We start from the raw sequence: 26,065 nt of genomic DNA, 5'->3' as shown, positions 1-26,065 counted from the left end.
TTGGTTTCCTTCTTTATGCTTTATAAATCTAGGATCCTGTGAGAAATGAGCTAGTCATAAGTTGGGTATGGTAAAAGTGATTTAGCAATATTTCCATTCTGATGCCAAACACATTTCTCCTTTATTTCTGAAGATAGAGGCAATTACAGCCTAAATTATAAAAATCTTCCATGTGTTGGAGAACGATTTTCACATCGATCACTAGCATATAGCTCTTCAACAACAACTCGGTGTCTAAAACTTTCTCTGGGACCTTTAAAACATGGTGTTTTTTTTAGAAAGGGGTAGAACCAGGAAGCAGCCCATTTCCAAAACTAAATGGAACTTCAACCTTTGCCAAGGAAATCCTTTTACCTCTAGAGAAAATAATGATTTCCTTGGCAAAAGTTTGGCATTCCATTGACTCTTAAAAAAATACAAGCCTTTTCTGAAATGAATGGGAAATATTCACAGAAAGGAACATGCAGGGTCAGGCCCAAGGGAAATAACTTTCCAACTAAATAATATAATACCTTCAGTTTTGGGGGTTTTAAAAAATGTGTATATACAGTAACACCTCATTTGTTCAGAGGTCACCAATCTGGCAACCTCAACCATTTGGAACCCATCCAAGGACAGGAAACAAGGAAACAACACAAAGGCCTCCGAGTTGTCACCGGAGGTGTTATAAATCCATGTCCTAAAATTCATGCATTTGGCTTAAATAAGAACCTTGTCCACCTCACTCAGTGCCTTCTTTCTCTTATTTTACACATGATTCTGAGAGGCTGGGTTCTCAAGGAAAGATAGGAGATCAATAGTTACATTCCTTTTTGGCAGAGAGAGAACTGCAGATCCCCAGGACTGCAAATGGTACGGCTGACTGTGTCATGAATGTGCCCTGGTTCCTGAAATCCTCATCTATATCCTCCATCTGTTCTAGCAGTCTGTTGTATACTGTAGCACCAAACAAGCATCTGTTTCTCTGATCGTTGCTAGTCAGCCAAATGCCTGCTATCATGCTCGTATCTGCAATTTGCTTTCTAGCTTTCCTCATATCAGTGCATCGTTTTAAATAGATGATATAAATACAGCATTATCTTGAGTCATCCTGTCTCTTTTGGTGAGCTATCCCTTTCAAAAGGTTTAATCCTAACTCGGAGGTACCAATACATATCTTTCAGATTGACTAAGATGACAGGAAAAGTTAATGATAAATATTGGAGGGGATGTGGGAAAACTGGGACACTAATGCATTGTTGGTGGAGTTGTGATCCAATCATTCTGGAGAGCAATTTGGAACTATGCTCAAAGGGCTATCAAACTATTCATAACCTTTGATCAAGCAGTGTTTCTACTGGGCTTATACCCCAAAGAGATCTTAAAGAAGGGAAAGGGACCCATATGTGTCAAAATGTGGCAGCCCTTTTTGTAATGGTGAGAAACCGGAAATTGAATGGATGCCCATTAGCTGGAGAACAGATGAATTATGGTATATGAACGTTATGGAATATTTTTGTTCTATAAGAAACCATCAGCAGGAGGATTTCATGGAAGCCTGGAGAGAGCTACATGAACTGATGCTAAGTGAAATGAGCAGAATCAAGAGATCATTGTACACAGATTTCACATAATCACAAGATTATTTGATGATCAACTATGATAAATAATAAGGTGATTCAAGGCAATCCCAACAGACTTGCGATGGAAAGAAAAATATGGAGAGTGAAAAGTAGATCAAAGCATAGTATTTTACCCTTCTCCCCCCCGCCTTTAATCTGCTTCTTCTTGCACATCATGATAAATATGAAAATATATTTAGAAGAATTGACCCTCTTTAGCCTATAGTGGGTTACTTGCTGTCTAGGGAAGAGATGGAAGGAGAGAAAAAAAATTTGGAATGCAAGGTTTTACAAAGGTGTATGTTGAAAACTACACATGTATTTTGGGGGAAAAAAGCTATTGTAAAAAGGCATAGTCTTATTATACAATTTATCTGACTGTCTTCATAGATCACTTTTTTTTTTTTTAAATGAATGGGGATAAAAACATTTGGAACCATAATGTGAACAAAGTCAAGTTGTTCCTCTTAGTATAAGCTGAACCACAATAAAAGTGCATTGAGAACAAAACCTGATAGAGATAAGAAACAATGTGTTGGTTGAATGACTTAATGTTGAAAGAGGTATTTTCAGGTCATTTTAAGACAATGTACAAAAAGAAAAAGCCCTGGAAAGCTTCCCATCTATTTATTGACGTGTTCATTTTCCCTGAACAGGACCAGTCACGATTCCTGTCATATGATGTCTCTTTCTTTAGCAGTTTCAAAGTCTTTTTGTCTGGATTTTTCCATGATGTAACTTCTCCCCAGGAGTGAGTTACTGGAGTAGATGATCCATGTACAGAGTTTTTATGAAAGCCAATGGAAGGAGAGTCATTAGCTTTTTTTTTTTTTTTTTTTTAAATGCTTTTTAGACTCTGCTTAAGATGGTTCTTTGAGAGAATGATAAGAACAAAATCTGGATTTCTTGCTATGCAAATATTCCTAAGAAGTACAGAAGCATAATGGATGCAAGGATGGTCTTCAAGTCGAGAGAAGCTGGATTTGTCTTTCCTCTGGCACATACTAACTGGATAATATGGACAGGTAGGAGCTCTTTAGTATGTCAGTGACAGATAAATGACTGAGCTGCATTTGTGGAATACGTTTCAAGTTCATACTTTTTCATCTTTCCCAAATAAAACTGTTAAGGGATTTTAAGTATAGGAGATGGATAAAATGAGCAATCTGTAGTCTTTTGTTCTTAGTGCCACAAGCTATGAGCATGGGGAAAGTCATTTTGTCCAACTTCCCACTTACTAATGGTGCTGGGCAATCATCCAGGCACTACTCATGGACCTCCAGTGGAATAGGAGGCAGACCCATTCCCTACAGTGTCCTGTTCTGTCATGGCCCGACTTTTTATTGAGGTCCTTCCCTCACGGTCAAAAAAAAATTTGTATCTTCTCCCAATGGGTCTTACTCTGACTACGGATCTGAGTCCTTCTTTAAGAGCTTCTTCTAATCATGGAGTGTTCCAGTTCTATCCTCTCTTTTGAAGTGGTACAATATTACTAACAGAATTAAAGCATATATCTTCTAAACCTCTGAAACAGATCATCTTAAAGCTCAAGACAAAAATACCACAAATATCCCTTTGGATCACTCAAATGCTTTATTCTCTGTTTTTGAACTCTCAATCTGCTGGTTTTACATTTGACTCTAAGAACACAAAACTAACTTCACACATAAGTTGATAAGATTTTTCATGGGTCTAGACCAACTTGTATATAAAAAATGGTTTGATTTGAGTAGAGGGAGACTATGGATTTCCTAGTATGTAGGGGGCTAAAACTCTGAGTTGATGCATTGGGGGGTCAGACAATCGATCACTTACCAATTGGATAATACTCTATTAGCATATCCTTGGAAAATGGCCCTTCCCACTATTCTGTGCTGGCTCAATAATTGGTGTATATAGAGAATTGTAGGAGGGACTACGGGGTACAGTAAGACAAACCAGAGTCACTTTGGTGGTAGACAGAGAAGGAAGGTTCACTTCTACCCCTAAAGACCAAGAATAAAGCGTAAAGACTTTTGCTTATCCTGACTCAGGCCGATTCTAAGGCATCCAGGGGGCTCACTCGGTCTTCACACTGGTAGAAGCAAAGGAGCTTAAACATGGAAGACCAATAAGAAGGCTGTTATAACTGTGATTCACTAAGCCATTAATGATCATGCAAAAAAAAAAAAAAAAAAGGGGGGGGGGGGGGAACCTATTAAGACATAGATAAATTGAATAGCCATTCATGTCAAAACCTACCTAAAATTGCCTGGACTGTGAACATCAGTTTTGATAGAGTTGATGGCATATTCTGGCCTGTAGATCCCGCACCACACCTAGGAACATAAATAGAAAGAACATAGCATGAAAATCAGGATCCCTTCAGAAGATTCTGGTGTATTTATTTACATTTTAAGTTAGGCAAGTAGATGAGAACCATTCCCAGGATTCCTGAGCAACAATCAACAAAGAACTTAAAAAGGGGAGAGAAGGCAATAACTATCTAACCTTGACCTCATAGGGACAGCAACTTCATGCTTTGAAGGATAGTCAAGTTACCTACTGCCACGGGAGCTGAATCCTTATCAGACATCTGGCTTCTTAGGAAATCTCAATTGCAAAGAATTTCCTCTGTCCATTAAGAATTTGTACACAGTACCTGAGCAAAGTTCAAGAAGAACAACTGGTTGTGGTTGAGGTCAAGTCCAGGAAGTAGCTTCTCTTTCCCATTCTTTTTCACAAAATTCTGATAAGCCTATGTAGTGAATTGACAGAAAGCATGTTAGCAAATTTCTGCTTACAGCTCAAATTTATGTAGTGTTTAAATTTGACATTTAAAAAGAGTATTCCAGAGTGTGAGTTTAAACAAAGTTCAAGAAGATAAAAATCTTTTTTTTATTGTTATTTTCTCCCTTATATTTTCTTTCCCTGAGGCAATTGGGGTTAAGTGACTTGCCCAGGGTCACACATCTAGGAAGTGCTAAGTGTCTGAGACCAGGTTTGAACTCTGGTCCTCCTGACTTCAGGGATGATGCTCTATTCACTGCATCACCTAGCTGCCCCTATATTTTTGAAAAAGTTTTTTTTTTTTTTTTTAAATTTTCAGACTATATTAACATTCACTCTTGCAGAAACTTGAGTTCCAAATTTTCCTCCCTCCTTTGTCCCTACTCACACATGCATCTCATTGTAATCAATGACAGACATTTGCTAATTATCAGTTACATCTAGGACTATATGGAAGGTGGTAACATACAGAGCCATAAGACCTATACCGTGTCTTCAAGGGACTGAAAATCTAGCTTAAACTGGACCTGCACTTTTTCAGTGATCAAGAACCAGCCTTCCACTGACTCATTCATCTGACTCAAATAGTCTTAGAAACTTCTTGTATAGATCATAGATTAAGTGTCTTCTCTGGGATCTCATAGCCAGGTCTATCTGTCTGATTTTCAGAGCTGGCATTTTCCACACCTCCTCCCCTTTTATTTTTCTTTTTGAAAATCATTAATTTATCAAGAATAAATAAGGTAAAAGAGGCAAAAAACTAATAAGATTTCACAGGTCTACTCTTAGTAAATATACTGATGTAAATCAAATAAGACATAAAATCCTTTCTAATGGCCTTAAAAACAAGAATTTTCAAGAAGAAATGAAAAAAAATAGTAAATATACTTATCTAAATTAAATAAGACTTGAAATGCTTTCTAATAGCCTTAACACAATAATTTTCAAAAATGAAATGAAACCAAAAATAACTATCTTTTTAGGAAGAATTGACTACAAATCATATTTATTTAAATATAAAAATTTAAAGATATATAAATATATCTATATAGAGAGAGATCGATAGATATAAAATAAAATTTTAATTTGAAGGCAACTTCTTTAAAAGGAAAAAAAAATGTTTGGCACATTATTTTCCATTCCCTCTATTTTTTTCTGAATTACTAACAGAAAGAAAATGAATGCTGCTTACCCTGTATGCTTGCCCAAGACCTCCATTGTCAGCAATGTTTTCTCCCAGAGTGCTGATTCCATTGAGCTGTCAAAAAAAATCAAACACGCCCTGAAATGTATTAAGTTTCAAAAGAAAATTTATCTAGAACTTTTAACAAGTGAAGAGAATTTAGCACGAAGGTGCTCATGACATACATGCTGGCCACCTGCTAGGTCCCACGAAAAGTTTCCGTATTGGTATACTATACATTGAGACAGGTTTTTGAAATTGTTGGCAGATTCCTGAGACCACCAATCAATGAGATCCCCATCCTTGTTGAAGTTTCTACCTGGAAAAAGAAAAGGAGAGTGATTATAATAGTGATTTTTCACTTCAATGTGTAAAAAGATGACTAAGAAAACACAGAAGCAAATAGAAGTGACTAAAATTTTTTCTCTATTAAATTTTATGTATCTTTGTCAATTCCTTCTAGAATTAAGCACCAAATTCTTTGTTGGGATTGGAAGTCCTTTTCATTTGGGTTCCAGTCCATCTTTCCTCACTGATCTCACATTAGCCCTCTTATTAAAAAAAAAAAAACAAAACAAAACAACTATTTGTTCCAGTCAAACCGACCAGCTCCACTGTTCCCAGTATATGACATTTTGGATCCAGTTTCTTCACCTTTGTCCAAGGTGATTTTTTATTATGAGAAATACGTCTTTCTCTCTGCCACTTCCTACAAATGGCCTTCTCAGTCCCTCTACCCCATTCTTTGACTTTGAGAATTATTTTTTATTTTTATTTGTGCTTAAGTTGTTTTCCTCTAGTAGAACATAAGCTTTCCACACAAGACCCTGAAAGATCCAAATCTCTGCTCTTCTTCCATCATTACCAACAATTCCAAAATTAGCAAAGAGACTGACCTGGATTTTAAGCTACAGAGGGTTTTTTTTTTTTTTTTTTTTTTTTAAATCTCTCGAGTATTGCTGCATGCTTATAGCTTGTCCTAATCATCAACCCAAACTAATTTTTCCTCTTCCTTCTCACAGGATTAGCCACCTTTCTCTCATATTTTGACACTTTATTTTCTGTTTTATGTTGCTTCAAGTATAAAAACCTTGTTTGTCTAATTAGGCTGTCAATTCTTTAATGTTGCTTCTTGTATAATCCCCCATAGTTCCCTGAACTATGTCAAGCACAGGGTAGATCTTCAATAAATACTGGTTGAAATCACTCCCCTGTTTCCTTTCCCCTTCCCATCTTTTTATAATTTTTCCATGTAAGCACGGTTCCTTTCTGTATGCTTTCTTGGTGAATTGGTCCTGTCTCACCCTTTGCTTATCCTATGCTTAGGTAAAATCCCAAATTAATGTCTCTAGCTCAGATACCTCAGCTCCAGGGCCACATCTCCCACTGCCTTGAGGGCGACCCTCAGCCTACTTAGACCTCAGTTCCCTTAAAATAAATTAAACTCAGAGCTCTTCCAACTCTAACAAGAACAACCCCTAACATATTAGCTAAATCCAATGATGTTCAACATTCTGATACTAGTTACTTGGTATTACATTGACGGCCTCATGGATATTGCATATTGTGTTCTAGTACATCCCATCCATTACATAACCATTGTGTAGGTTCTGAAGATACAAAGATAAAAGTAAACATTTCCTGCCTTCAAGGAGCTTACATTCTACCTGGGGGAAACGATATATATATTAAAGAATAAGTCAAAATAATTGACAGGGGGCAGCAAAAACAAAAGCAAAAATTTCCTGCCCTCAAGGAACTTACATTCTACCTGGGGAAGTAGCAGATATAATTGAGTGGGTAAAGCAGGGAGAAGCTGAATGAATAGTTGGAGAAATGGGGCAAGGAAACACTTGAGCTGAATCTTGAAAGGAACAAGGAATGACATAAGATAGAGAGGGAGATGGAGAACTAAGGTCACAAAAAGACTGAGAGTCTGAGGAAGAACCAGAAAGCCATTAATGGACCATGTCTGAGAGAGAGAAATACAGAATGAAGTCAGCCTAGAAAGCAGGCATGAGCTAGAAATACTTAAAAATGACTTTATATTTTTTTATCTCAGAAGTTCCAGGGAACCACTGCAGCTTACTGAGTATGTGTGGGGGTGACAGGTAAAGTCTGCACTTTAGGGGTATCCACTTGGGAGTTGTGCAGAAGAAAGATATGGAGGCAGGGAGACGTATTTGGAAGTTATCATACTGGGCTGGGTGAGAAGCAGAGAGGTTCCAAACTTGGAGGGTGTCAGTAAGGAGAGAGAAGGGGTGTGTGTGTGTGTGTGTGTGTGTGTTGTGTAAAAACTGACTTAGAATCTTGGAAAATGATTGTATACGTGAAATGAAGAAGGAAGAGAAACTTTAATGCTGGTCATTTTAGGAGAAAGTGAATAAAACTGCGATGGACTCACCATTGTCATCAAAGCCATGGGTGACTTCGTGTCCTATAACCATGCCGATGCCGCCATAATTCAAGGAGTTGGGCTGGTTTGCACTGAAGAAGGGAGGCTGCAGGATGCCAGCTGGGAAAACTACAAAGATAGAAGGTAAGAGTTAAAATCTTGCCTTGTTGCATGAACCACAGGTCCAAAGGCACCCTATCTACTAAGCTACTTTTCTGGAAGAACAAACACCACCATGGTGTTCTAGTTAACAATTAGAGGGAAGAATGGCCCTTCATGAGTTAGAGGACTTGAATCCTAATTCTCTTAGCTGCCTGGGTGATTGTGGACAATCTCGCTTCTTCTCTGGACAGCAATTCCTTTGTCTATAAAATAAGGGGAACAGGCTGCTTGAAATAAGTCACTCTGAGATCATCAGACTCTATAAACCCACAGTCCTTTTGGGGGGCATTCCCTGCCCAAGTGACTACCAACAAGTCAAAGTTAGTGTCCCCTACCTCTCCCCTTCAGGGAATGAGAGGGAGGAAAGCAATTGAAGCTACTCTTAGCCCCAGTATTCCTCTTCTTTATTTCATCAGCATCTTCTTGCCACATCTATGCATCATTGCCTCAGAAGTTATAGGAACACAAGCAATTTAAATGCACTGGATCCGGTTTCTATAAGGAAAATGCAGCCCTGTAGGTAATCTTGGTCTAGCTAGAAAAGCTAACAGGAGTTCTGTGGGAGCAGTGAGCCACCTTGTTCTGACCCAAGTTCCTGCCTGCTGCTTCTTGTTGGCTTTACATCCTAGTTTAATGACCAGCTTATCTTGCATTAATGAAGTTGGGAAACTGGGTACAATTTTCACCTCTAACACATACTAGCTGTTTGACCCTTGGCAAGCCCCCTGTGAGCTTCCCTTCCTTTTATAGGCTACACTCCAAAATCTTCAAAACAGGTGCAAATCTGCATTGCCGGAGGGAGCTTCCCTGCAATGAATCCTCCATCCAACCTCTATTACTATACTGAACATATATCCTGTTAGAATAAAAGCTTCTTGAGGGGAGGTTCCATTTTTTATTCCCACGATCAATGTGGCACCAGGAAAATTATAGACGTTTCATAAAAGCTTGTTGGTAGATGAATTCCTGTATCCACTCTCTCTTTAACTGAGCTAACTTGTGTTTCAATTCAGCATATTAAATGTAGGGGAAAAAATCCATGAATTGCCATGACGTTGTGCTAAAGTTGGGGATACATAGAGGCAATCCAATAATTTTCTTCTCAGGTAGAAGGCTCTCACTTAAGCCCTGGGGGAGATACAAAGCATATATGAGCTCCAATCCCTGCATTCATCAAATTTTTGTAAGGATCCCATCACCCTTGACTTCCCTCTAGCTTTTTGGGCCATCTGGGATTCTATCAATGTAAGAAGTTTCAGGTAAAAACTTTCCTCTAGCATTATAGCTCATCGAGGCATTGAGAGATTAATTGACTTGCCCTGAGAAACACAGCCAGTGCCTTATGGCAGACTCTTGGTCTTTTATGAATCTAAGGCCAGCTCTCTCCACTAGACAGCAGGCTGTGTCTCAACACATACATAATAAACAATAAAATGTAAAATTAATACCTGACAAGTATATGAGAGAAGTGCTGTGTGAGTTTGCAGAGAGAGGTTGGGGAAAAGGTCATTCCTGACTGTTTGGGGGAATCACTGATGGCTTCCTGGGGGAGGAAACATTGCAACTGACTTTTTAGGATGAATATGAATTCAAAAGAGGGTTGGGGGAAGATATTACAAACATAGTTTAAGAGCAAGAGCAATGTACATCCAGAGGCAAGAAAATGATATAGCCTTTTCTAGGTAGAGTAGAGTATAGAAGGGAACAGACAAGATTCAGAGTGTGGAGTTAATTGCATTTACTGCCAGGATCAGGGGATTCGTTTCTTCCCCTTCTTTTACTGCTTGTCAGATAATTGGACGTGCTATTGATGGAGTCTGGTTAACCTCCGATTTTTAGCTACCATGTTCCATCTGGACTTTTCTTTGGGAGTGATTAGATCTTGCCCCTTATTTAAGGATGATGCCCTTGGAAAACATACTCTTAGCTTTTGCCTGATCTTATGAGTTTGCTTGGGCATCCCCATTTCTACACCTCACTGTACTAGCATTATCCTGTGCCTGAAGTTAAAATTACATACATATTCATTCATGCATATGATAAAACTAGTACCAAACCTGGTCCCTGTAGATTTGGAGAGTGGGAAATAAATAATAAAAAACTGAGTAGCTGCCAAATGCAAAACACTTTAGTCTCTGGACTGAATCTTATTTGGGGTAAGAAGTCGGGGGCTCTCAGAATCCAGTGGAACAGGGGTCTTTCTTAAGCCATGAACAGTCTGGCAAAGTCTAGGAACCTTTATCAGAATGAATTAATTTTTTGTTTGTTTTTCCTATATCATTTTAATTTTTTTATAACATTGAGTTCCAAATTTTTTCTCCCTTCTCTCCTTTCTCCCCAACAAAGCAAACAATCTGATATGTTATGCAAGTGAAAAGATATTAAACGTATTGTAAAATAATTGGCACAAGAAGGAAAAAAAAAGGAAAAATAACTTTGATTTGCATTCAGACATTTAAATTCCTTGTTTTTTTCCCTTTGAATGACTTTTTCCATCATGAGACAAAATGATTTTAAATGCATAAAATAAATGGAAAAACAATTATATTGAAAGTTGTTAAAATATTAAAAACAACAATAACTAAGGTCATGAATCATAGGTTAAGAACCTCAGTGATTAGGGTTATACTATTACAAGTGATTTCAAAGAAATAAGGCAAAAATTCACCCTGTAAGCACAAATTCTAATTGAGAGATATAGAGTTGGTATGCATGTAAAGGTCAGGTTGTAAAATCAAACCTGATAAGAAAATTATAAATTACACATGATAAAGGTCTATTTGCAGACTAACACTAAAAATAGCTCCTATTAATATAATAATTCTCAGAACAGTCCTATGAGATTGAGAACATAAGCACTGCTACTTTCACTTTTACAAGTGATAAAACTGAGATTGGGAGATGAATGACCGTAGTTCTTTCACCTTTTTAAAATTATTCAAGAATGTAACTGATTAAAAAGTAATCCTCAGAACATGCCATTTTTATTCCCATTTCACAGACTTGTTCAACAATTGAGGCTGTATTTAAACTCAGATCCTGCTGACTTTCATTGGGCCCAGTACTCTCTCAAGCTGAAGAAACCTGCTAAAATTTTATTGTTCTTGCTATGCAGTTTTTTCAGACTTTTTATGATGCCACTTGGGGTTTTCTTGACAAAGGCACTGAAGAAGTTTGCTATTTCCTTCTCCACCTCATTTTACAGGTGAGGTAACTGAGGCAGAGAGGGTAAAGTGACTTCCTCAGAGTCACACAATCAATCTCTGAGATGATATTTAAAATATAAGACCTTCTGGACTTTAGGACCAATAGTCTATCCACTGCACCACCTACCAGCCCCTTCCATGTCTACTACATGTCAGCATGTGCCTCCAATTCCATGTTTTAATTATAAATATAATGTTCCTTTCACCATTTCTCTTCTTGCCAGCCACTTTGGAAAAAAAATCAAGTTACAGATAGTAAAATTATCCTACTTACATTAAATGGGCTTGAGTCAGAAGTTTGAGCTAGTGGCACTTTACCAAAGAGTCCATGGTCCCCTCTAATGAAAAGGACCTCAAATCTTACTCATCTTTCTCAGATTTGAGATATCCTTCTTCTGGGGTAGATGTCTACTTATTTTGGTCCAGCTATAGCAAATACAGAGTAATTCTACTGATTGACATGTGACACATAAAATAAACTGTCTTGACACATCAGTAGGGTTACAAGTGGTTGAAGTAAGGAATATCTCCATACAAGATGGATAGGCTACTCCTTAGGTTTGGCAGGAAGAAATGGTATAAGTTATAAAGTCAGGGACATAAGATGGCCAGCTATTCCTATTAGACAAATGATTTCATTCAAAGATACTATATATTATGGAGACTTTTCCATCTAGTTGTGATCTCTGCCACACTTGGTCACTGTGCCAAAACAAAACAAGGATCGAGAGCCTTTAGTTAACTACCTATAGTTAATCAAGTGAACTGCAGCTCACAGGGGCCTTGTATACAGAAAATTGATATGGTTTCATCAAATTGATTAGAATAGAATAAGGGTCCAAATGAAATACTTCTCACAAGAGTATGTTATTGCCTAATTGCCTTTGAACCATTGCTATTATACTATCTCACAAGAGATTTCAGAAGCATATTTTGTTTTGGGTTCTGATTATTTGAGATTTGCCTTTTTCAGGCAAAAATTGCAAAAAATGTAAATTTCTAAAGAGATTGGTTCATTCTTTATATGGGTTACAGTCCTACCATGTTCATGACATGACACATAGTAGGACCCTCACAAAATCCCACTAATGGACTCATTATTTAAAAAAAAAAAAAATGCCTTGAGTCGTTTTCTACAATCTCATTTTAACACATTTTAACACAGGAGACAATAGATTTTACTGGTAATAAATATAGTCATGCTCAGTTATCTTTTAGAATCAGAAATAACAAAAACAAACATTTAAAATTTTGCTTTGGATATTTACACATACTGTTCAGGAACTATAACACTTCCAAATGGAAAAGCACATTCGAAACCTCAAAGCTATATATAAACAAAAATTATTATTATGGCTCTTATAAAAATGGGAGTGATGGTGATTATTATCCTAGCAAACAGACAAATCAATAGAGACACCCTGCCTTCTACTTTTACTGTGCACTTCTTAGCTGGAAATTCAGTATGAAAGGCCCCAAGATGTGATTGATTGTAGGCAAATCATTTGTACACTCCCTCTGGCCTTACCCAGAAAACATAAACCACAATAACTTTAATCAGGAAATTGGATTGAGAATTTTTGTTTTTAAAAAAAGCCAAATGATTATTGAAAGAAACAGAAAGTCAAGTGTTGGAATCAAGAATACATAAAATAATGTCATGGCTAAAATCCAATGGAAACAATACTGGATCTTCATTTAATTTTCTATTCACAAGTCTATGGTGGTCTGGATGAATTTGCTATTAGATGGACTTCACACAGTGGCCTGAACTCATTCAAATGGAAACCACGTTTGTACATAATATAAATATTTAATGAAATAAGTCCCCCATCAATGGGCGTCTCAGGGAAGTGAAGTGAATAGTTCCCTATCACTTTCAACAAAGGTTACTGCTGATAAGAAACAGAATGATTATTATTTGAATAGTTTGCAGTAAGGAAAGTATTGGTCCTATGTTCTTGTTTTGTCGGAATCTGCTTTATGATATGATGTGAAAGGTCATGAGCTTGGTATTATGAGAGTAGTCAGTTCAGCAAATATTAAGTAAATGGTACACGCACGGCATCGTGTAGGACAGAAATTAAATATTGAAATGGTGCTGAACTTGATCAGCTGTTACTTTCTTATTTTGGGGAATAGAATAAAGGAATTGGAGACTCACTGGATTAAAATGAAAAGCTTCATTTTAGGTTCATCACAAGTCATCCAGTTTAGTCATGGAGTAGTAAAAATAAAAAGAATCCCGGATTGGTAGGTTTTGAATCTTGGCTTTGGTATTCCCGGCAAAGACTCTAGACAATTTTGTAAAATGAGAAAATAGGTAGACTTCTGGGGTTCCTTTCATTTTAAATACTATTAATTTAGAAGTCTAGAATCAGCATGACAAGACTATCATTTCTTAAGATCTATGGAAAAAATTGCAAAAGTTGGGTTTTTTTGTTTTAATTTTAGTCTGTCAATTTTTTTCCTTTAAATTAGCCTTTAAATTGGGTTTTCTGAATGTTTCTCCCTACTTTTCCTCCCATGTTTTGTTCCACCACACAGCTGACAAAGTAATCTTCCTAAAGCACAAATTTAATCATATCATTTCTCTATGTAAGTATAGCTCCCTATTACTTCCAGAATATCATATCCATTCCTCTTTTTGTCACTTTGCGGGTAAGGAAGCAAAGATGCAAAGTGCTATCAGTTATGTCCAAATCTTCACAATGTGGTCCTAATATTCTTATTACTCCATCTTATTCTCTTTTTTAATGACCTTTGAACTGTTTCTCACGTACAACCCTCCATTTTTAATATCTGTACCTTTGCACTGAATGATTATATATGAACAGAACATATTGTCCTTATCTCAGCTTCTCAGAATTCCTGGTTTCCTTCAAAACTCAGTTTGAATGCCATCTCTTACACACCACCTTCCCTGCCTTCAATCCCTAAATGCTAGTGTTTTCCTTTCCAAAACAATCTTTGTAATTGTGTGCATTTATACAAATATCTATATGATATATACATTTGTGTGTGTGTGTGTGTGTGTGTGTGTGTGTGTATGTAAAAACCTAAAAAGATATATACATCTAGATAAGATACCTATACAAATTTGTACACATACACATCTATCACCTCTGATTTACAAGGGGTATGACATCCTGAGCAACTTTAAGGTTACAACTTACAGAGAAAAGTTACAAATGAGGAGAGACCAAAATGACAGCTGTGGTAAGACACACTCAGACACCTCCAGACAAGCCCCTGAATGCTGGCAGAGCCACGTGGTGAAGGGTTAGCCTTGCAAAGTGATCATCATCAAGGGGGCCCTTTTTCAACATCCAAGTATATGAAAGGATATGTGGCCCATTTATTAAAGAGAAGGCAAGCTCCGTCTCCCACACTCTGCACTCGGTTAAAATCCACCCATTACATAAACTGTTCTTATGAAATGTTCTATCAAGGCTGATCATTAACTAGCAAGTCCCTGATGCTTTAATTATACCCTCAGATGCCACAGTTCAGGCACAAGATAAGATTTTATAGTTCATATTAAATAATAGCGATCAAACTCAGCCTCACGAATGATGATTGCCACTCCATTTCTGCTGTCGCTGAAGCTCTGAAAGCCACTTCTCATTGGTGCTGAATATTTTACAAGGTCCCTTTAGGACCGTCACTGTTATAACTCAAGTACCTACAGAAGTCATTCTTTAGGCATGACCTGCTTCTGGAAAGAATACTGGGCTTGGGTTCAGATTCTGGCTCTGCTGATTATTTGTGACTCGGGCAAATCTCTGAATTAGGGACCTAAAGAGTGAAAGGACACTCGAAGTGCTGTCAGTCAGTTATGTCCAAAGCTCCATGACCCATCTGGGATTTTCTAAATTGAGGCAAACAGTCTGACTTGCCCACAGTCGCACAGTTACTAAGTTTTTAAAATTCTTGAATGTCTATTTTCCCGGCACTCTGTGGCATATGGTACCACCTAGTCATGTACAGTTACTCAGCTGTAAAGTGAAGTCCTGGTGCAAGCACTCTGACCTATTACTACTGCCCCACTTTGTCTGAACCAGTCCTGGGTCAGAGGAATGGAAATTTTGTCATTACCAAAGATAACCATAATTTAGTTAATTAATGAGGCACATTTAATTAAATAAAAGCATTTGAGATTTTATCTATATATCAACAAGCACGCACGCACATACATACACACACACTCTCACACTCACTCCTCTACATCATATAAAAAGAAAGAAAACATTGGACTTGTCTAAGGTCTTTCCCATTTTTCATTCTCTTGCCCTAGAATCAATTTCCTTTCTGGAAAATGATTCCTCTGTATCCATACATGCCATCAATCTGGTTACCTAATTAGAGAGTGGCTGGAACTTTAAAAAATAAATTTTATGGATTTTTGTTTTTATGTCACTATCCCTCTCACTTCTCCTACTAAAAAATCTTGTTCTATATCAAAGAAATTATGGAGCGAAAAATAGTTCTGCAAAATGAATAAACACAAAGGAATCTGTCAATACAGGCAATGTTGGAACAGAGTCCCCTCACCTCTGTAAACAAGGGAACCTGCTTTCATCTTTTCTTTGCAACTTTATTCATAGGGTTGATATTATTAGAAAAATGGTCATTTCCATCGAAATTAATATTTCAGCATTCTTTCATAGAAAGATATCTAAGCAAAGATTTTCAGGGCAAATAGGTGTTCTTCTTCCTCCTTCCCTCTCCTCATTTTCTTGTTCATGAAAAGGTTTGTTGATGCTATATAACTAACTGGGTTCTATGCTCCCTCCCCCCCCTCCCCCACACTTAAACAAAATTATCTTGAGCCCATTACAGAGAGTCAGTGATGGAGTCACTTCCAAACTCTTTACCCTGGCCATCCCTATCTGGAATACATTCCTTCTTTATCGTGGACTCTTGAAAACTTAACTTGAAATTGAGCTCAAACAGCATCTCCCTTCAAAAAGTGACTTTTCCTTATCCCCTAGCACATAACTGTTCTCCCCACAAATTATATCTGCATCTAAGTGAGATGCAGATCAATCAACAGACATTTATTAAGGATCCCCTACAGACTGGATCAGGCTCTGTGTTGGGAGACAGAGACACAAAGGTGGAAACAGTTGTGACCTTCAAGAAGCTTCCAGTCTAGCCAGGGGGAACCAGATGCTCATAGATAGATATGTTGAAACTGTATACAAATTCTATTTCCTGGGGAAGGCTATAGGCTCCTATAGGTTAGGTTCAGTAGTAGCCCTAGGATCGAACACAAGGCTTGGCATATAGTTAGTGCTCAATAAATACTTGTGAACAGGCACATAAGCAATTTGAGGAAGTTTGAACAAGATACCTAAACTGCTGACAATTTTTCTGTTAAAAAATCAGTTTAGGTTGATCAATTTTCTTTACTAAGAGATAAATGCCCCTGAATTGTTCTGTCTTTATGTCTCTCTTGGACCTAACACATCTTTAGGATGAACTGTTGCAACCCCAAGGCTGCTGTCAAGGAAAACGATTGAAATTTCAGAGATCCTCTGTTATTTTTAGTCAAGACAATCTCCACTTAAGATTTCAGTGAAACTACCAAAAGAAGTAGAAAGAAAAATGTCAAAGACCTTCCCCTTGCCTGACATGCTTTCCTCTGAACTGCTTTCCTAAGCAGTCAAGAATCTGCAAAGAGCCCACGATTCTATCTTTATCCTTCTATAATTCCACTGGGAAAGATGGGTTTGACTGGGGTAAGGGAAGGTCTGCATGCATCTCTGCAAAGATTCTTCAAGCTCCTGTTAATTCAGGGACTAATTCATCACTGTGTGAATATTCAAGGCCCCTTTTCTCTTTCTTCTCGATTTTGATCATTTCTTAATTTTTTTCCTCCCCTCGGGTCTGTTTTCTTTCACATGACCAATATAGAAGTACAATTCACGATTATACACGTATAACCTATATCAAACTTTTTATTGTCTCAAGAAAGAGGGGAGAAATTTTTGAAACTCAAAACAAAAAAAAGGTTAAAAAATTCACTAAATGTAATTAGGAATACAATGGAAGGTTAAAAAAAAACAGAATTTGTTTATCCCCTATCCAACAGTTCCTAGTACCTTTTGAGACTTAATAGTCATACATGTGACATGTTTTTCCTAAGAGTAATATAGGTAATTATAAGGTCAGGTACTATCATTATTTGCAGATAAGGAATCTTAAAGAGGTTCAAGGCCCTCTCTTCGCTCCAGTGCTTTTCCTCTGTTCACTCTTCCCTATTTATCCCGGATGTAGTTTGCTTTGTACATATTTGTTTGCATGTTTTCTCCCCTCTAGTTTCAGGAATGGAAAAGTCGCAGATATAGAAAACTGATCTGCACTGAGAAGTTTGCCCTGTTCTTGTCTAGAGTAAGGAAGAATTCAAAACAAACAAACTGTAACAAAGAAAGGAGGAAAAAAAGGAAGGACACTAATTTCAGGGAACTATGCAAAACACTTTTACAGTGTTTTGTTCATGTGATGTTCCCAAAAACCATTTGGAGGAGAGAAAAAAAAAAGATTATTATTATTATCCTCACTTTCGAGGAAATTGAAGCAAATAGTAGTGACTATTACTAAATGCCCACTGCTGGATTTGAACTCAGGAATTCTTGAATCCAGACCTAGCACCTATCCACTGTGAACTTAGCTGTGAACTCATCTAAGGGGCCCTCAGGAGACTGCTTCATTAGAGAGGAAAAGGGATGAGGGAAACAATGGAAATGATTTTGGAAAGGTAGGCCATAGGTCAGTTATCCAGGACTGTCAAGTTGAGGAGTTTCTGTCTTGATAGGAAGGAACCACAGAAGTTTCTGATCCAAAAGTAAAGTGATCAGACTTGGGTTACTGGAAGATTTTTCAGCAGTTTGATTATTAAGACAGGATTAGGTCAAGTTCCACAGATTTGCTCAGGTAGGAGACCCATTCTTCTGTGTGTACATACACACACACATATTTAATATTATTTATATATATATACACACATCAAAATATTATAAATACATATTATTTTTATATTTATAATATATAATATATAAAATATTTTAAATATCATAAATATAATATACCATAAAACATGATATTAAAATGATATCATAAAATATCATGATATTTTATCAATGATATATGATTATTTTATATTAATATAAAATATATATATATATAAATATAATAAAATATATTTATATTTACATAATACATTATGTGTGTGTGTGTGTGTATATATATATATATAGATAGATATAAAATGTCACTTATATGATTTGTAACTCTCCCAACCTCAGCAGAGACAGCTCCTGGGTATTCCTAGGGGGACCAGATGTGCTGCAATGCCAGCCAAGTTGGCTCTTGGGACTTGAACCTTCTTTAAGGAAGTTTGGATCGAGCATTGAAGTAGTCTTAAGAGTAAATATAACTTGAAGGAAACAAAAGAATATCCTAATAAGGAGAGACTCCAAATTAAGTCCAATGATCTCTACCACTTATAAAAACAGCGACTTAAAAGATGTGGGTTCAAATCCTGTCTTTGAACCTGACTAACCAAGGACAAGTCTAAAATTTCTTACTTATAAAATTAAGGATTTAGATGAGATGATCTTAAACAATTTCTTCTGGCTTTAAATTGAGGATACTATGAAGTAAGCTTTGCCACTGGGCTCACCTTGGGTAAGGAAAGATAGGATAGAAGTCTCCCCTCTCACACATATTGGTTGACTGAGACCCCATTTAATTCCCAAAGAGGCAGAAGAGTGGTTGCATTCTGGGTAATTTTTAAAGACTACAAGCTTCAGGAGATTGGCTGATGGGCTTCAGTGGAGCTAGTTCCCAATATGGTTTTATGCCAAGTCTAGAACTCCCCAAATAACAAGGTTGAGCCATTAGTAAGGAAAGAAAATACTGAGCAACATTCTTTCAAGAAACATTATCAATGTTTCTGTTTGATCCATTTGTGGTGATAGCTTTTTCCCATGTCTGTGACTTTTTTGCTACTATCACCTGCTAATAAAAGAAAGACACTTACCAATCTGGTTTCTGCCTGAAGAATAAAAAGCATTGACTACAGCTGCCCCACTTATCCACCTGTTTAAAAAAAAAAAAAAGAAAAAGAAAAACTTATTAAAAAACTGCTATATTACCTTCCTGGGACTCTTGTCGCAACAGAGACATGTAGACATAAACATATAAAAGCATATAAACATATATCTAGGGGAAAAAAACACATGTATACATGTTCAAATAAAACTTAAAATTAACCTAAGATTTTGAAGACACCAATTCTATTTTCATCTCCCCACAATGATTTCAGTCCCATAGTTAAGTCTTGGAAATAGCCATTAATGGAGAAAGTTCCTGGGTTCTTTATGGGCTTAAAGTGCTACCTGGGGCTGCAAAACTTGAAAGTGCCTTGTTTAAGAATCTGAAGGTGCAGTTAGAACTTAGTTCTAGTTGCTTTGTCCTCCCTGCCCAGCCAACTCAATAAAATAGGGCTCCCTCAAGCTCTACTTTCATCATATGGGGGAAAAATGATTAGTAAGAGAAAAGAAAGTTTCAAATGAGTTCTCTTATTTTGGTTTCTTGGAAAGCCAGTCCCTTGAGAGGGCTTATAATACTATTTATTGCAGCCATGACAACATAAAAGAGTCTTCTCTAAAGTGACAACAGTTAGCTCTTCTTGTTCTTGATCTGTTGCCACCATTTTTCATGATGTTAATTAAGTACTAAGAGTCTTTAGTAGAGGACATAAAAGCAAAGTGACTCGGATGATAAGTTTCTGGTGTCTTTTTTTTTTTAAATTAAAAACATTAATTCCCTTTATTTTTAATAGTACAATAATTTCTAGTGTTCCCCACTCAAAGCCCACAACTGAACCTTCCCTTGTACTTGGAAAACAGCTAATCAAAAGCAAATAATGAAGAGACAATGCTTACAACATTCTTCACTCAAAGTTATACCACAGAAGGATTGTGGATCTAGGGGTGAGGAAACTAATTCTGCTTCTCTTCCAATGGATAGCAATATCTTTCATAATCTATGTCTAAATCTAGTGTAAGAACACGATCCCCTCAGGAGGTGACATCTGAGATGTTTTTATGAAAGGGAAAATTTGAGCCAAAAAAGCTAGTAGTTTTAAGGTTAGAGACAAATGTAGGGTGAAGGTTAACGTTAGAGAAGAGCAATAACAAGCTATGAAAATGTTGTTCGCAAAGGATGAAAATTCCTTCCCACAAACTAATCACCTGTTGTAGGTAAGCTCAAAAAGAGCAAAGGAATTTTCCCCTATTACATAGACATGCTGATGAATTGGCTTCCACCAAAATTGCTCCAAGATTTTTTAATGGAGTGAGGTAGCTAAATGTCCGATGGAGGAAACATTTACTATACATGTTGCTACTGAAGTCCTTGTAAAATAAAGACTACTTGACATCTAGCTTACTCCTTATGTTGAGCTCACAATTGCTCCAGTTGCTACATAATCGCTTGCCTGTTAATTCTCCATTCTACAATACATTGTAGTTCTTGCTATTAAAGACTATTTGATAGAAGAGCAAAAACAAAAACAAAACATTGAGGTTCTAGGTTGTTCAAGTTTTCTTTAGGGTTTCCTTAGGGTATACTGTTTTAATCATTGAGAGATCCATTTTGTCTTTCTTCTATACAGTATCAGAAGCAGTATTTGAACTCAAGAAGGACAGAATTCTGCACTATTTCCGGGAGATCACTCAACCCTGTTCTTTTTAATATTACTTTCTAAAGAGGGACCAGTCAAAAAGGTCTAGATATGGGATACATAAATAAAATTTGGGTTTAATTGAGGTTTGGTGGCAGGTTTGGGTTACGGGGAGTCAAATAGGGCTCCCCTACAACCCCTTTGGATTCGGGGCAAGGATGGAGAGTTAAATGAAGTCTAGTAGTGATGCGAGAGTCCCCTGTAAAGGAATTTACAGGCCTAAAAATTTAGATTGATAAAAGAGGTTTATTATGGGGTTAGGAAGGTTAAAGTATAGTTAAGGAGATAGGTGAGGATAAAGAAAGGAAGGCACCAGAATCAGGGTTCCAGTGGACAGAGATCACTGGTGTGGCAGGCATAAGGCTACCATGTTTGGAACCTTTGCAAAGAGAGGATATTAGTTTGGCTCTTTTATAAGGAGAGATTTAGCTAAAGGGGCCTGTGGGTGGAGTCCCAAGTTGGCTCCTTGCTGGATGTCAGTGGGGGATGGAGTTTGCTTGGTGGAGGTTGGGAAACCTGAGCAGATCATTAGAATGGGGGCTGAGAGAACCCAAGTTGGCCCAGATCTTCTATTGAATTCAAAGGGATGCTTTTGACCAGGATTTGTGAATCAAAGGCCCTAGCTTCCTAAATTGATATTATGGGGTTGGGAATCAGAAAGGAATAAATCAATCTAGTTTCTTAAAGGGACTACAGCCCTTATCAAAAATAGTGGAGTGAAAGGAAGTAATATAATACAGTCAAGCTCTCCCCTACAACTTGTTCAAAAATACCTGGAAAATATACCAGGTAGAGTCCTTATTGGGGAACTCGAGGAAGTAAGTGTTTCTTCTCCATCCCAGTCTAGCACAGGGGGAGAGTCAGACAAGGATGTCTTTTTAAATTTAATAAACCTCTTTTATCAATCTAAATTTTAAATTTAGAACTGAAGGAGTGCCTACTGAGAGCCATCAGGGCAAGAAGTCCCAAGTCTAGCACACAGAGATCTGACCTTGGGCAGGGGACCGGAACAGATGCCATCCGGAGGAACTGTTGCTCCTACTGACAGCTGAGATAAAGATCCAGTGCATGTTGTGGCAGAGATAGGGTTAAGAGATCATAGGACATTCCAGGACAAGGAATAATCTTGGACCCTGGGCTAAGCAATATGTGAACAAGTAAGGAAGTAACAACAGCTGGGTGGCTCTGAGCCCAGGAGCAGAGTGGGGTCCAACATGCAGATCTGAAAAAAACAGGAAGTCCATACCAAAGGGGAACCTGGCATTTTTGCCAGTCTAAGCTGCTGATCTGTCCCCCAGATTGAATCCAGCAGCAGTATCCTGGAACTCCAACAAGAGTTAAGTCCAGAGTTGTATTACATTGTTCATAACAAAACCCTAGTGAAGAACTTGGAGAGCACAGGCCAGGAAGGCAGCCTTCATAACATATCATTTTTTATTGTATTGACTAGCCCCACTCCACTCTTTAGTAATTCATATTTCTTAAAATAATAATAGATCTGTGATCCCAACATGTTGAGTATTTCCCCTGCTGGTACAGATTCCAACTCCTTCATGAGTCAGAATAACAATAATGGCTAGCACTTATAGAGCATTTTAAGGTAGGCGAAGCACTTGGCAAATATAATTTCAGTCTTACCAAGATCCTGGGAGGTAGGTACTAATATTAAAGTGGGTTGTGGTCCCTTTAAGAAACTGTATTTCCTATTGATTTGTGATTCCTTTCAGATTGATCCATAATAACTTTCAGATCCCCAGCTCCTCCTGGCTGAGGCATACCAGTCCAGGAAGCCCTGGCTTTGATTCACAAATCCTGGTCAAAAGCATCCCTTTGAATTCCAATAGGAGATCCAGGCTTGTTCCAACCCCCATTGGGTCTGAGCCAACTTGGGCTCTCTCAGTCCCTACTGGTTCTGATCTGCTCCAGTTGTCCCAGCCCCAATTCTTACTTGTAGGTTTCCCAACCTCCACCAAGACCAGCAACATAATGAACTTCCATCAACTAAGATCTTTGCAGATAGACCTCACTAGGACTTTCTACCCATTGAGAACTGCATTCTCAATGCAAAGCTCCATTTTCCCTAGATCTTCCCCCTGGAATAATATTCTTTTCCAGTGTGATCCTCTCCTTATCCTCATATATTTCCACCTTATTTACAATTCCTAAATCTAAACCTCTTTTATCAATCTAGGTTTTGGGTCTGTAAATTCCTTTAGAGAGAACCTCTGTGCACCAGAAGGGGAGTCCCCAAAACTCCCTACCCTTGCGCCAAATCCCAAGGGCCAAACCTGCCACTAGACCTTATGTAACTCCCTGACCACCAGAAACCCTAATTTCATTTTGGTTCCCTAAATCTAAACTTCATCAATATCACCATCAAAACTGAGACTAACCCAAAGTTAAGTAACTTGCCAGAGGCAGCAGAGCTAAAAAAAAACATCTGAGGATACACTTGGACTCAGTTCTTCCTTACTCTGAGTCCAGTGTTCCATATACTGCCCCACCTAAATTCAGACAGAGAGCAGTGTAGTATATAAACTCTTCCATTTTCTCCAACTTGAAAATAATCAAATACCTAGTTTTCAATATTCATCCTTGCAAAACCTTGTTTCAATTTTTTTTTCCTCCTCCCTTTCCCCCAACACCTTCTCAGAGGACAAGTAATCCAAAACATGTGCAATTCTTCTATGCATATTTCTACAATTATCATGCTGCAGAAGAAAAATCAGATCAAAAAAGAAAAAAAAAAACTTTATCTCTTAACTGATATCTATGAAATAAATACTCAAGAAATGAAAGCAGCAATTTCTTATGATTATTCATCCTTTATATAAAATCTCTTCTCATCTTCCTATTGCTACTAGATCCCCTCTCTCCCCAACCCCCATGGCATACAAGTTCCATAACTTTGGAGAACCTATGTTATAGGGTTGCCTAGCAAGTTTGCCACAATAGACATCAGAGTGTGCTTAATGGGTCATTACAACTGAAAGGTTTGCATAAATTATGGGAGATTGTTGAGCCGGTCAAAAAGACTAATGGGAATAGCAGCCCAAAGACACGGGGACAAAATTGGTTCCATTGTTTTTAAAATTGTTGTTCTCTAAGTGTATTAAGGAAAAAAAAATGAAAGATCATCCTCAAGTGTTTGCTAATGAATGATGACACTTTTAAAATGCAGGAGGACAGAGATAAATTAAGTTTCTATGGAACTCCTGTTCTTGAATTTCTTATAAGGAGGAGGAGGAAGGGGAGACAATCAATGTTGGGAATTTTGATCAAGTGGTGTCCTACTAATATTCTCACTCTATTTCGATACAAATACTAATTAAAAACAATACACACTTTTAGCAGGCATAGCTTTATAAATCAAAAATTATTAAAACATTCCTCTGTGCTAGATACTATAATATTAAGTGCATTGTTGGTGATGTTGTTTAGTTGCATCTCATTGAGAGTCCATTTGGTATTTTGTTCACAAAAATATTGAAGTGGTTTGGTATTTCCTTCAACTCATTTTACAGATGAAGAAAATAGTGTTAAGTACTTGCCTAAGATCACACAGTAAGTATCTCAGGCCAGTTTTGAACTCGAGCAATCTTAATAGGAAGTCCAGTTTTCTATTCACTGTGCCACTAGATGCCCCTTTTAAGCATTTACAAATTTCATTCAATCCTTACAACAACTCTACAAGGTTAATATTAATAATCCATGTTTTCATATGGGCAAACTGAGGCAGGTACCAGGTACGTGACTTCCTCAGTAAATGTCTGAGAGTCCACAACTCTATCCACTCCACCACCTACCAAAAAGCAACCCTAATAAAATGTTTTCCTATTCAAATACTGACAAAGGTAAATTGTGCACCAGACATTGCGAAACTAATTGACTGTGGTCACTGTGTACCAACTTGAAGAAATAATGTCATTTCAAAACAAGTAGAAACTTTTGTATCGGGGGAAAAGAACAATGTCTCCTCTTTTTTGGAAGGCATATCCAGGTGAGGAAATGATCAGGGACAGATGTTCTGTTAAGTAGGCAGCACGACAAGGTAGGAAGAGGGATTTGGAGATAGAAATAAAGCGTTCTGGGGACATAGTCATGAGACACAGAGACAGAAGATAAAGCTTGCTTGTGTTTGCAACTGTCTTATGCACTAAGTGTGTATGCGTGTTAGTCATGTAGAAAAAGGAACATGAGGGAGGAGGGAAAATAAAAGAAAGCATTATTACTATTAATAATATTAACAATAGTAATAATCAACAGCACGTAGAGCCAGGATACAATTATGGTATCTCAGGCTAGTCAGGCACATTTGGGCTATTCACCAATCCAATGGGGAAGGGAAGCATAGGCAATATTGTCTCTCAAACCAGAACTAACTATCTGAAGAAGAAACTTAAATGTTTAAGCCTGGAGAGAGAGAAAGAGAGGGAGAGAAAGGAACCAGGTGTTTCGGTACTAATTCTTATTACCCAGAAGGGTTTAAATGGTGATGAAATGAGAATACAAAGGGCCTTTCGTTTTACAACAGGCAAGGAAAGCAGTCAGACTGCATCATGCTGCAGACTTTAGATGATAATAAACCCCATAGATCATAAACAGCCTGAAATAAAGTTTCTCTTTTACCCACTCAAGTGTGACTTTAAAAGCCCAAACAACATATTGGCTCATGTCCCTTCCCTGCAGGAGGTGTTCGATTTCTTTTCATCTAATGGTCTTGAAACAACTCTGCAAAATAGCTAATACACTGGAATACTTCCCCCTCCCCACCCCGCTCCTCCCCAGGTATCTCTGGTTGAAAAGGATTCTTATCATTTTTCCCTCCAATAATTCTCATAATGCCTTGAATTCAGGCTGCTTAAAAACATCCAACAAACAACAAAAGAAAAATAAAACTTAAAATAAAAAACCTCCATATGTAAAACCTTTTTTAGACATGGGAAGATAGTAGTTTGCTACCCCTACTTTACAGATGTCAAACCTGAGGCACAG

General features: G+C 37.5%; 1 protein-coding gene and 1 long non-coding RNA gene across 6 annotated transcripts in view; one reads left to right on the top strand and one right to left on the bottom strand.

Moving 5' to 3' along the window:
• Window positions 1–26,065, bottom strand: part of MME (membrane metalloendopeptidase) — a 111,579-nt gene that overhangs the window by 3,624 nt on the left and 81,890 nt on the right. For all 4 annotated transcript variants that reach the window (XM_031957548.1, XM_031957552.1, XM_031957549.1 and 1 more), the window contains exons 17-22: window positions 19,364–19,422; window positions 7,958–8,077; window positions 5,739–5,872; window positions 5,563–5,628; window positions 4,243–4,338; window positions 3,843–3,919 (exon numbers count right to left, since the gene is read on the bottom strand). In XM_031957548.1, the coding sequence (XP_031813408.1) occupies window positions 3,843–3,919; window positions 4,243–4,338; window positions 5,563–5,628; window positions 5,739–5,872; window positions 7,958–8,077; window positions 19,364–19,422 (552 nt within the window). The remainder of the gene's footprint in view (window positions 1–3,842; window positions 3,920–4,242; window positions 4,339–5,562; window positions 5,629–5,738; window positions 5,873–7,957; window positions 8,078–19,363; window positions 19,423–26,065) is intronic.
• Window positions 1,896–26,065, top strand: part of LOC116422187 — a 34,452-nt gene continuing 10,282 nt past the window's right edge. Inside the window, exons 1-2 of one of the 2 annotated variants that reach the window (XR_004232736.1) lie at window positions 1,896–2,626; window positions 7,927–8,092. This is a non-coding gene — a long non-coding RNA (uncharacterized LOC116422187). The remainder of the gene's footprint in view (window positions 2,627–7,926; window positions 8,093–26,065) is intronic. The other variant, XR_004232737.1, reaches the window with a different exon arrangement.

The sequence above is a fragment of the Sarcophilus harrisii genome, chromosome 3, assembly GCF_902635505.1.
Source record: "Sarcophilus harrisii chromosome 3, mSarHar1.11, whole genome shotgun sequence".
In the NCBI taxonomy this organism is placed as follows: domain Eukaryota; kingdom Metazoa; phylum Chordata; class Mammalia; order Dasyuromorphia; family Dasyuridae; genus Sarcophilus; species Sarcophilus harrisii.
This window is presented reverse-complemented; position numbering and strand designations above follow the sequence as displayed.